At 44.6% G+C, this 12,783-nt stretch overlaps 1 protein-coding gene and 1 long non-coding RNA gene across 2 annotated transcripts in view; one reads left to right on the top strand and one right to left on the bottom strand.

The window, feature by feature from the left end:
* Window positions 1-2,027: 2,027 nt before the first annotated feature.
* Window positions 2,028-4,930, top strand: LOC115472364. Its single transcript, XR_003942512.1, has 3 exons — window positions 2,028-2,116; window positions 2,937-3,013; window positions 4,845-4,930. It is a non-coding gene; the product is annotated as an uncharacterized LOC115472364 (long non-coding RNA).
* A 6-nt stretch (window positions 4,931-4,936) lies between these two features.
* PNPLA7 (patatin like phospholipase domain containing 7) overlaps window positions 4,937-12,783 on the bottom strand; it is a 2,530,065-nt gene continuing 2,522,218 nt past the window's right edge. The window contains exons 36-37 of the mRNA XM_030206608.1: window positions 12,478-12,584; window positions 4,937-5,022 (exon numbers count right to left, since the gene is read on the bottom strand). Coding sequence (XP_030062468.1) covers window positions 4,975-5,022; window positions 12,478-12,584 — 155 coding nt within the window. The 3' untranslated portion in view covers window positions 4,937-4,974. The remainder of the gene's footprint in view (window positions 5,023-12,477; window positions 12,585-12,783) is intronic.

Here is a 12,783-nt window from a genome sequence, read left to right as displayed (position 1 = left end):
CACAGTATGCTGCACACATGGAGGAAGAGGGGAACTGGAACTAATCAGCTAAAATAATTCAATAACGCCCATACATTATCAACTAGTGTTGTCCACTCCAGCCAAGGTGACCCAAAAAACCTCGATGGCACACTGGAGACGTGCGAGACACTGAGAAATACGAAAGTTGGGGAAGCTGGGATCAGGTCCTTCGGTTTAGCAGTGCTGTTAATTAAAGCTATTGTACAGCCTCCTGAACAATAGCTGAGATAAGGGTGGCAGGGCTAGGGGGCAAAGGTACTGAAAAAGCAAAGTATGCAACCCCTCGCCAAACCTCAAAAGCAAACCCTGAAACGCAGACATACCATGCCAGCCCAGCCAGAGTTAACCGTCTATAAATCCTAGCAGCAATTTAATGAATCAAGAAACCAAAGGTGCATTCTGGCGCAGTCAACCTACTGTGATCGTGCCTCTGCCCCATGCACAAATGCCAATCTTCGCACCCATTACAGAAAGGAGAGCTAATCCAACTGCACTAGTGCAACAAAGCTGTGGGTAGCACTAAGAGCTCTGCGCCCCAAGGCCGGCATAGCACCAAACTTCTCCTGGATCCACTTACCAAACTTTAGCTGCTACCGAGGACATGGCATCATTCCGCAGACTCTTTTTTTTGGATACAGCTGTGCCCATTCTCGTTTGCAAAGCTTTGGGGAAACATTCAGTACCAAGGACTGGACTTGTAACGTTTAAAAGGAAAAGAGACTGTGTTATTTATTACAAAGGGGAAAAAAATAGAACATCTAACCTTTAAAACCAGCTGCCCCTGAAGGGTGTCTCCTTGTTTTGATAAGTTTGCTTAGGCCCATTGCTGAGGCAGGAGTATCTGGATCCCAGCTCCACAATTCCCCGTTTCTAGATCCAGGATGTAGCTTCTGCCTCCTGCTGCTGTCTGCATATTCCTCACCGCCTTCCCATTGATTGCTGCAGGAGGGTGTACCTCCACCTTTATCGGCGGGTTTAAGAACTATGGCCTGATTATTTGATAGAGAAAAAACTGCCTCTTTTCTTCCTTAGAGCGATTATAATATCTCTGTGTCTTCTTTTCCATATGTGAGACATCCTGTTGGACACATTCATTAAAAGTATGTAACGATGGATCGATAGGTCCTGGAGGAATCCATTTCGAGGGATTCTTAACAACTGAGATATCAGTATGACTGAGTTTTTTTGAAAAAGCATGGATGATCTGTAATTTTTGTGAAAACTTGAACAAATCAATTTGGGACTGAAGAGCATTGTATTTCGGTGTGGGTACAAAAGATAAGCCCTTTTGCAGGACTTGGCATTAAAGATCAGAAAGGGTGTGTTGTGATAGATTGTATATGGGAATGTCTATTTCCAACTGTCCCTGCGTTGATATGAGTGTTGGCGGTGATGTAGTTGATTGTGATATGGTGGTAAAGGTCTGTCGGGGAATGTTCTGGGATACGGTCTGCCTCTCCCTCTCATATATGGACGATATCCCGGTTGCCACTGGGATGGAGGGCGCTCTGATTTCTGGTTCGATATAGGAGGATGAGGAGCTCAAATAAGATCTAAAAAAGAACTAGTCGGGACTGGAGGGGGATGTGGGGAGACTAGACTAGTGAGGGGTGAAATATAGGAATCACATAAATCGCTCGTTATGCGTTTCCTACCTCTTTCTGGTGTCCTAACATTGTTCCTATGCACTGGCAAATTATTGGTTTTGGGAGTAGAATCCCTTCTGCGTTCCCTATTATTTGAAATGGGATTGTTCGTACGTCCTCTATTATCATTACTCCTACTTTTCTTACTGTATACTTTAGCAATACTGTAAGGGTAAATACTGCCTCTCTTGTAATCTAACTCATCCCTTTTATACTTATTATCTTTAATATTCCTGTCATGTCTAAAACTGTCAATATGTCTATTCATGTCAGTAATTACAGAATCAACATTGGCATCCCAGAGATTCCGTAGCTTCTCATCTGCTGCTGATTTCAATTCCTCACTTTTGTTTTTTGCAGTTTCTGCTAACAGGATCACCAGATCCAGAGAACATTTGTTTAGGATAGCAGTCCACTGGTCCAAGAAGACTTGACTGTCCAAAAACATGGTAGGGGCTTTTTGAATTCTCAGTCCCCTAGGTATCATTTTGGCAAGACAATAGTTGATAAGTGCAATGAAGTGTGATTCATAACGAACAATATCTTTTTTTGTTCGAATGATACCTGCCCACATGTCTGCTAGAGATATTGTTGACAAAGACGTACTTGCATCATCTGGTAACTGGGTGTCCAATAAACGTTGCAATCTTTCAGCTGGAAAACTGAGTACATTCTCCCAGGGCTGGAATGCCATAGTCGTACCTGGAGGACAGGGGCAAAACCGTTTTTTGTCATTGGGTGTAGGTGTATAGCTTTGATAGGAGCGGAGTTTATTATGTTTTTTGGCACTCTGCTCTCACTTAGGAAATTGTCACGGCGGCATGAGCATTTGCTGCGGTGAGTTAATTATAATTATTAATCGTCAGCATTTGCTGCGAGCAGATATTCATACATAACCCAAAGGGTGGTTAAACATTACTATATACTAATAAGCCTTTCATAGTATACATTATGATATACATTCATTTATTCTTATTTATTTTGCGATTGCTGTATACATAACGCTTCATCCATTCAAACAGACACCTTCTTCAGTTTGCACTTTATGCAGTTGGATCCATCTCCTATATACATGGACATACTCGTTTTTCATGAGAGTAGTACAGGTGTTTTTCAGTCTCATCATTATGGTGCTGCACCTTATAAATGTTTGAATCTTTCATTTTGTCATGGAACAAATACGACTATTATTTTTCATTTATTATTCGTCTCCCCTTTATGGATGGCAGTTCAAGATAAAATGGTCTACTTTCTCTTTTTTCTGTCTAGAGTTGATTGGCAGTGGAAACGTTTTTCTGTAACAACGCACATATACAGAAGAATTCCCCAAGCCAATCAGTGGTTTGGTGAGTTATTTTTAAAATTTTTAAAGTTTGGTTTTATTATTTCATTCCTACTTTTTGTACATGCACATATACATACTCAAAACTGGTCTATTTTACTGTTTCATACATGTTAAACCGTTTTTTATTTTCTCTGTATGTTAAGGTTTATCGATGGGTTTTGATGTTTGATGTTACATAACATATATATTCTTTTAAATACTAATGATTGTTATGGTCTGCTAGTCTGGAGATTACTCTAGTGTGTTATTTCATTACTATGATTCATTATTATTATTTTTTTAATGTTTCTGTAATTTGTAATGTACAAAAATCTTTCAGCTATATTTCTCAGCTATATTTTTATACAATTTTATGTGTAACAACACACGGTGTTTTTATATTTATGTATTTATTTTTCAAGAATGGTTATATATGGTTACATATTTTAAGACATGCAGATATCATGCAATTTTTGACAGTCCTTTTTAGCTGATCAGATGTATTGTATGTATTCACACAATTTATTTTATTTTTTATAGAATTTTTTTTGTGACCCCTGAGGCAGGTGCTTCTGGCGCTGAAACACGGACCATGTTGGGTCCCTTATGTAAATTGGCTCAATAAATGCTTTTTCATATCAACTCCCAAGCTGGTTTGTCCATCTGTCAGCCTCTACTTTTGCTGTTCATCTTCATTTCCCGTGGAGGCTACTCCTGTAAACTGAATCATCCACCAGGCATTCTTATTCAGCATATTTAGTGCACTATTGTACCATGTAACAACAATGGGAATGTTCAATAAAGAAGGGAAGATGGGATTTTCATTTAAAGATCCTATATTTGTAGATGACTTAGAACATGTTAATCCTATAGTGCTTGGTGCTTAATCTATTGCAATGCTATTCTAATTTGCCAGTTTATTTCACAGCATCAGACAGTTTTAAAAGGTGGGTGAAATAACTAGAAACTACACTCTTTCTAGTGGATCTGGATTTGCCCTCTATGACTGGCACACCTTAAAGTGAACTGGATAGTCCATAGCCAAGGTGTAACTTTTTCTGGCTTCCGGCTGCAGCACGTGGTGATAGATGGCAACCATAGCTCATCTTTAAATTAAGACTGTAGTAAATGCACCCCCTCTTACACTGCACAAGCCACTGTCACCTCCTAGGGTAGAGAACTTCTCTGCACTTCCAGTTAGCATGCTCTGGAACAAAAGTTAAGTGAATCTTTACATCTGGAAAAGGGCAACATTTATTTTGCTGTATGGTATAATGAAAAACAAAACAAAAACCCTATAGTTGCTCATCAATGCCCAGCTGCTTTTTTTTAAAGTTAATTTCAGGTTTGGTAAAGCAATTTGAAACTAACAGCAGCAACACTTTGTAAATTGTAGCAACATCCTACAGTCAAGTCTTGAGGAAATGCCATAGCTTCTGTTTGACTCTGCTGTATAAGCAGATATCTATGTTTTATCTCTGGACGAATTCCTTTAAAGAATTTAAAGAACTGTGACTATTTAGAGGCTGGGTATTACTGCCAGCCATATTGTGGTTCTGGAATATTATTCAATACATAGAAGGTTTATACCTCATTTTAAGAAAGAATGGAATAGGGGCGCTTAGTGCTGAATGTGAATTTTGAATAGAAATATTTTTCCTTACTATGAATAGCTGTTTTAGATTCTATTTTTCAGACTACTCAAACATTAAACTGCTTTTCCAAACCTTTGTACCTAGAAAGACTGACTTAGCCAGCAGGTACACATGCACCTACTCATTAAAAGATCCATGTAGTACAAGCTATCAGTGATATACTAAAACAGGATGTTTTTTTTCATTTCTTTTGCTCAGAGTGCCTGCCATCAATGAGGAGGATGATGAGAAATGCTACAGAAAGAAATCTCCAGTACTGCAACTGAAAGGCCAAGATGTCTTCCCCATTGCTGGTAGTCTATTTGTTCTCCTGGGAAAGGTTGGGTTTTTACCGCCTTGTTTCATTAGTACGTTTCCTAAGCTCCGTGTCTTCATCCTGAGGGCAAAACCAAGAAGACATATAGATGGATACAATACCACCATACAGACTCCCAACTCATCAAACAGCCTCAGAATCTTCCTTCAGGATAACCGTCATCACAGGATGCCTTGCAATGGCATTTCCCAGCACAAATATCCTGAAAGGAATTTTTTCCCCTAACAATCCAGATGGGAACATACAGATATTTTTATATAGCAAGAGGTCTGAGAGTCACAACACCCAGAGATATGACCCACCAGTGTTTGAAAGTTCACATCTGTCCAAAGTTCACATCCCTGCACTGCCAGATTTTTAAGAGATACTGAGGTCAGCCTGAAAAAGGTGAATATTATGCCTAAGAGATATGTCTGTCTCTTTTACCTTCCATGAACTGAAACAGTTTTCTATTAAAATCCTTAAAATTCATCCATTGGTTAAGTCTTTTATAAAAACCCTTTCACCGCAAAATGGGGATAAAAATCAACATAGTAAAGAATTTTCAGCAGACTTGCCAAAATGATTGACAACTTCCTGCGATGACACATGTCCCATATATTATACTGAGACAAGTGGAGGCGTATTTTCAAGGCACTTAGACTAAAAGTCTGTGCTTTGAAAATGAGCCCCAAAGTATATTTTTGGCAAGGCTTTTGCCAGAACAAGTGCCCTTGAGCAACGGCAAGTCTGGCAGGTAGGGAAGCTGTCTACTTATCTTTGTTTGCTGCATATCATTTATTATTATTGTTGTTGTTTCTTGCCCTTTTTATTGTTCTGAATTTTAAGGGTTTTTTTTCTTTTTTGCTTCTTTCTCTTTTATTGTTTAAAATGTTATTGTAAACTGCTCTGTTACAAAACACAGTCTAGAAAGTACTTATGCACAAACTTTTAGATATTGTGAGAAGTAAAAGGTTGCTAGGACCGGGGAGAGTCCTGGGGGGTGGCTACAGGTGCAGGTGGTTATGGGCTGGGTCCTGTTTAGCTATTAACCTCTTTATACCCCACCTGTGTGGTGAAAGGAGGAGAAGTGAGCTGGCAGCAGAAGAAGAGAGATCCCCCTGGAAGCTACTGGCTAACCCTATGGACTTGTGGTGGACTGTGTGTCCAAAGGAGATCAGCAGGCTGAAAATCCTGGGGTAAGAAGTCCCTAAAGCATTAGTGTTTGACTGTGTGTCCTCAGTAGGTATAGGAACTGTGTGTTCAGTGAAAGGACTGTGTGTCCAAAGAAGAAAGGACTGTGTGTCCAAAGAAGGAAGGACTGTGTGTCCACAGAAAGGGGGACTGTGTGTCACAGTACTGAGAGAAACAGGCTGCAAAGCCTGGGGTTAGAAGTCCCCAAAGTATTGAAGCCAGTACTGAGCCCATGTATCTGTGTGGGGTGGCTCAGTCTGAAGACCTATGAAAGCATAAAGTATTAAGCTAGAAGAAGTGTGCCCAGGGGCTGGAATAAAGAGTTGCCTGAGAAATATGCAGTTGGTGAGACCTGTTTAATTTGCTTAGTGGGAACCAGGTCACCCTGAGTGAAGAGGGGGATATCACAATATACTGAGAGAAGGTTTTCTCAGGGCATGCCTAGGTTAGCAGAGGAAAAGTACTAGGGCCAGCGCAAGCCGATAAGTGTGGTAAGCATAGCAGGAGGTGCGAACCTCTGGAGGGCGCCCTAAACCATGCTTACCAGCAGCAGCGGCTCACAGTCCCAACTGCAGCCCCAGCCAGAACCCCCTGGTCCTCACCTGTCTGCCTTCAGCTCATGTGACAGCCCCCTTTTTGTTCTTGCCACCCTGCATTTAAATCTTTTACCTCAAAGTTAAAGCAGCAAAGCAGGCTCACCTTGAGCTTTCCCTTCCATCACAGTATCCCGCCCTTACGGAAATAGGAAATTACATCAAAGGAAGGCGGAACACTGAGAGGGAAGGCAGGGAAGGATCGAGGTGAGCCTGCTACTTTCACTGCTGCCTCTTTGACTTTGAGGTAAAAGATTTAAACGCAGGGCAGGTAGGGGGGCTGGGGTTGGAACTGGAACTAACAGCAGTTGAGAAGGGTTGGCTAAGGCTGGAACTTGGGGGCTGAAAAGGGGGGCAGGTGGGGGCTGGGGCAAATCGCTGGACATGGATGGGAGGGGAGGGCAGAGGAGAATCACTGCACATGGATGGGAGAAGAAGGCAGGGAGAGAGTAGACTCGCTGGAAATAGATGGAATGTTCATATCTTCAAAGGTACTTTTCTAGCAAAATCTATCCACAGAAAAAGCATGTGTAAATGACCACATGTACTTTGCATCTGTGGAAAGGATTCACAAGCACATGTACACTTTTACTTTTGCAAACTGGTGAAAATTCCATAGGTAAAAAATAAACATAGTCTTTGTCATGAAATGGAAAGCATGACCATGGTTTCCAATAGTGACATCTAACAATGTCCAATTATCTAATACTAAGTGAATGTGGTAACTGGAAGCCTTGTTTTTTGTGGCAAAATATTTTCCCAAGCTGGCATGTAACCAGACCTCAGATTTTGGGGGGTGGGGGGGTTCAAAGTGTGGGGGAGGGGCACACAATTTTGCCCCACTCTCTGCCCCCCCAAGACCCCACATACCTGTGCTAGCAGAGGTCCCCAAGCCCTGCCAGCAGAAGTCATCCTCCATCTGAAGCCTGGCAGTTAATGGTGCTTTTCCTGGGCTGCTGATGCACCAGCCACTCCCCCCACACATGCTCAGTTTTTGTGAAACTAAGCATGTGTGAGGGAGGCCTCCCCCAAAGCATGCATGAAAACCAAGCATGCATGGGAGGGTGGGCCTCCCTTGCACATGCTCAGTTTCACAAAAACTGAGCATGTGTGTGTGGGGAGTGGCTGGTGCATCAGCAGCCCAGGAAAAACACCACTAACTGCAACAGACAGTGTCTCAACTGGGGGGAGGGGGCAGAACCCAAACTGGGGGGCTAAACCCCAAGGAGGCTACGCTACTGTTCCCAAGGGTACAAACCACACAGGCAAGACTCTCAGTTCTCAGCATTTCTACACCCCTGAGAAACTTCACTAACAAGATGTTTCCTACTGATCATAGATCCACAGAATGAAAAGGCAATAAATAAATCTGAATAAATGAATAAAGATGAACATAACAGCTATGAATATTCATCAAGCAGGTTACCTCTTAAGCAGCCAATACCAATCAAATTTTCTTTCAAAACAATAGTAAATGTAAACTAAGCCAATGTGACTTTAGAGTTAAGAAAGAAAAATGCAGTTTGTTACAGACTTTTTTTTTTTTTTTTTTTTTTTTTTTTTTTTACAGATTAACTGGCTGTGCTGCAGCTCTGTCTGTACATTTTAGACTTAGCAGCTCTGTCTCTGAATCTCCCCCACAAATTCAAACTTAGTGGGTGTGACCTGATTCTCTGTTAGAGGGGCAGCCTTCTATACCAGTTTTTCTTGAGAAATCCATCTTTTTTACAGATTAACTGGCTGTGCTGCAGCTCTGTCTGTACATTTTAGACTTAGCAGCTCTGTCTCTGAATCTCCCCCACAAATTCAAACTTAGTGGGTGTGACCTGATTCTCTGTTAGAGGGGCAGCCTTCTATACCAGTTTTTCTTGAGAAATCCATCTTTTTTACAGATTAACTGGCTGTGCTGCAGCTCTGTCTGTACATTTTAGACTTAGATCCCTCCCACCCACCCCTCTACCCACCCACCCCTAGGGTGATAGTTCTTATATACCCTCCCAAGCAACCTAATCTGCCTGCAGATAACTGCTCTGTCTCTGTGTTCAGGCTCTTCACCTCCTTTCCTCCCACATTTTTCAAACATAGTGGGTGTGACTTGTTCTTACTGGGCAGTGCCTACCTGCCTGCTGCCTACCATTCCAGTTTTAAGCCTCTAATCCAGCTCTGCCGTTCTATCTATCGCTTAACACCTCAGTCACTACATATACCCATAACACCTCAGTTACTACTTATGGCCCCTTTACACATTCTCTTCCTTGCCCTGTCCCTTCCTAATCTTTTTCCCCTCCCCCTACCGCTGTCTACCACTGGAACTCACTGCCCACCCATGTCCTCTCCCATCTTGCTCACTACTGCAATACCCTACTCACCCCCGTCCCTCACCACCTCACCATCTCTCCTGTCCCCCTCCTCCTTCCTAGCTCTCAACCTTCAACACTTCCTTCCTGCCATTAACCCATCCCCATTCCTCCTAAGCGCATCCCGTCTTCGTCGCCTTCGTCGCCCTACCTCCCCCACCCTCCTCCGCACTCTCTTGCTCCTCCTCCTGCTATCCGCAGGAGACATCAATCCCAATCCAGGTCCCCCACACCTGTCTTCGTCCTATCCATGCAAACGTTTCCGGGATGTCTCCAATCTCATATCTATTCCCCTCCTCCCCCCCTCTTCCCTCCCCTTCTCATGTGCACTGTGGAATGCCCACTCGGTCTGCAACAAACTTCCCTTCACCCACGATCTCTTCATCTCTCATTCCCTTCACCTGCTTGCCCTAACTGAAACCTGGCTCTCCCCTGACGACTCTGCCTCAGTTGCGGCTCTATGCCATGGAGGCTCTCTCTTCTCCCATACTCCCCGCCTAGTTGGCCGTGGAGGAGGCGTCGGGTTACTACTCTCGCCCTCCTGTAGCTTCCAACCCCTCCTCCTACCACAGTCTCACTGCTTCTCATCCTTTGAAGTCCACTCCATCCGTCTATTCTACCCGTTGCCACTCAGAGTGGCAGTCATTTACCGCCCCCCTGATAAATCCCTCCCTTCCTTCCTCACCGACTTCGATGCCTGGCTTTCTGTTTTTCTTGAACCCTCATCTCCATCCCTCATTCTCGGAGACTTCAACATACACGTTGATGACCTGTCCAACTCTCACGCTTCTCAGTTCCTCACTCTAACATCATCCTTCAACCTCCAGCTTTGTTCCACCACCCCTACTCACCGCGATGGCCATTGCCTTGACCTCGTCCTCTCCTCTTCCGGCTCACCCTCCAATTTCCACACCTCAGCTCTTCCTGTCTCTGATCATCACCTGATCACCTTCACACTTCTTCACCCTCCCCCTCAGCCCCGCCCAACATTAACCACTACTTCCAGGAATCTCCAGATTATTGACCCTCCCACCTTATCATCTAGTATTTCTAATCTCCTCCCCTCCATCATGTCCTCCGAGTCTGTTGACGAGGCTGTCTCCGCTTACAATGCCACTCTCTCCTCTGCTCTGGACACCCTTGCACCATCCACCTCCCGTCCCACAAGGCGTACTAATCCCCAGCCCTGGCTGACCCCTTGCATCCGTTACCTTCGCTCCTGCGCCCGATCTGCTGAACGCCTCTGGAGGAAATCTCGCACCCATTCAGATTTCCTTCACTACAAATTCATGCTATCCTCCTTCCAGTCCTCACTATTCCTTGCCAAACAGGACTATTACACCCAATTGACTAATTCTCTCAGCTCTAACCCTCGTCGTCTCTTCGCCACCCTTAACTCCCTCCTCAAAGTGCCCTCCGCTCCCACCCCCCCGTCACTCTCTCCTCAATCACTGGCTGACTACTTCCGCGACAAGGTGCAAAAGATCAACCTTGAGTTCACTACCAAGCCACCTCCTCCTCTTCACCCTTCAACCCTCTCCCTCAACCAACCAACCCAGACCTCTTTCTCCTCCTTTCCTGATATCTCCGAGGAGGAAACCGCCCGCCTTCTTTCCTCCTCAAAATGCACCACTTGTTCCTCTGATCCCATCCCCACCAACTTACTTAACACCATCTCTCCTACTATCACCCCCTCCATCTGTCATATCCTCAACCTCTCTCTCTCCACTGCAACTGTCCCCGACACCTTCAAGCATGCTGTAGTCACGCCACTCCTCAAAAAACCATCACTAGACCCTACCTGTCCCTCCAACTCCCGCCCCATCTCCCTCCTACCCTTCCTCTCCAAGACACTTGAGCGCGCAGTCCACAGCCGCTGCCTTGATTTTCTCTCCTCTCATGCCATCCTTGATCCGCTTCAATCCGGTTTTCGCCCTCTTCACTCGACAGAAACAGCACTTTCTAAAGTCTGTAATGACCTGTTCCTTGCCAAATCCAGAGGCCACTACTCCATCCTCATCCTCCTGGATCTATCCGCTGCTTTTGACACTGTCAATCATGACTTACTTCTTGCCACACTGTCCTCATTTGGGTTCCAGGGCTCTGTCCTCTCCTGGTTCTCCTCCTATCTCTCCCACCGCACCTTCAAAGTTCACTCTCATGGATCTTCCTCCACCCCCATCCCCTTATCTGTTGGTGTTCCCCAGGGATCGGTCCTTGGACCCCTTCTCTTCTCAATCTACACCTCTTCCCTGGGCTCCCTGATCTCATCTCATGGTTTCCAGTATCATCTCTATGCTGATGACACCCAACTGTATCTCTCCACACCAGACATCACCGCGGAGACCCAGGCAAAGGTATCGGCCTGCTTATCCGACATTGCTGCCTGGATGTCCAACCGCCACCTGAAACTGAACATGTCCAAGACCGAGCTTATCGTCTTTCCACCAAAACCCACTTCTCCTCTTCCTCCACTTTCTATCTCAGTTGATAACACCCTCATCCTCCCCGTCTCATCTGCCCGCAACCTCGGAGTCATCTTTGACTCCTCTCTTTCCTTCTCTGCGCATATCCAGCAGATAGCCAAGACCTGTCGCTTCTTCCTCTTTAACATCAGCAAAATTCGCCCTTTCCTCTCTGAACACACCACCCGAACTCTCGTCCACGCTCTCATTACCTCTCGCCTGGACTACTGCAACTTACTCCTCACCGGCCTCCCACTTAGCCATCTATCCCCCCTTCAGTCTGTTCAGAACTCTGCTGCACGTCTCATATTCCGCCAGAACCGATATACTCATATCACCCCTCTCCTCAGGTCACTTCACTGGCTTCCGATCAGATACCGCATTCAATTCAAGCTTCTCCTTCTTACCTACAAATGCACTCAGTCTGCTGCCCCTCACTACCTCTCTACCCTCATCTCCCCTTACGTTCCCGCCCATAACCTCCGTTCACAGGATAAATCCCTCCTCTCAGTACCCTTCTCCACCACCGCCAACTCCAGGCTCCGCTCATTCTGCCTCGCCTCACCCTATGCTTGGAACAACCTTCCTGAACCCTTACGCCAAGCCCCCTCCCTGCCCATCTTCAAGTCTTTGCTTAAAGCCCACCTCTTCAATGCTGCGTTCGGCACCTAACCCTTACCGTTCAGTGAATCCAGACTGCCCCAATTTGACTGCCCCGATCGGACCGACCGTTCACTTGTCTATTAGATTGTAAGCTCTTTGAGCAGGGACTGTCTCTCTTTGTTAAATTGTACAGCGCTGCGTAACCCTAGTAGCGCTCTAGAAATGTTAAGTAGTAGTAGTAGTAGTAGTACTGGTAATACACTCATCTCCTACTCAGGCTGGTAGATGCTTTACGTATTTGTCTATATGGTATGAGGTGCTTACACTCTCAGACACATCTTCACTTGGGTTGCTAAGGAAATTAGCATAATCCTCTTTTTGAGAGTCTGGGATTTCTTCATCTTCATACTCAGTCTGATAGTCGGACTCATCTGAGAAAAAAGATAAAGGAACCTGGTTTATCATTGATCATTGTAAAGAAAATAAAAATTGGGATTGGATGTGTCAGCCTTTTAACATGTAATAATACTTTCCTTCCTGTCCTAATGATGATATGGAGAGACTTAGTAGTAAGGAGGTGATGTTCAATAATTCTCTCTCTCACTTTCTCTCTTTGTGGTTATCCTGTAT

The sequence above is a fragment of the Microcaecilia unicolor genome, chromosome 6 (genome assembly GCF_901765095.1).
Source record: "Microcaecilia unicolor chromosome 6, aMicUni1.1, whole genome shotgun sequence".
Lineage (NCBI taxonomy): Eukaryota > Metazoa > Chordata > Amphibia > Gymnophiona > Siphonopidae > Microcaecilia > Microcaecilia unicolor.
Note: the sequence above shows the minus strand (reverse complement) of the source record. Positions and strands in the feature narration are given on the sequence as shown.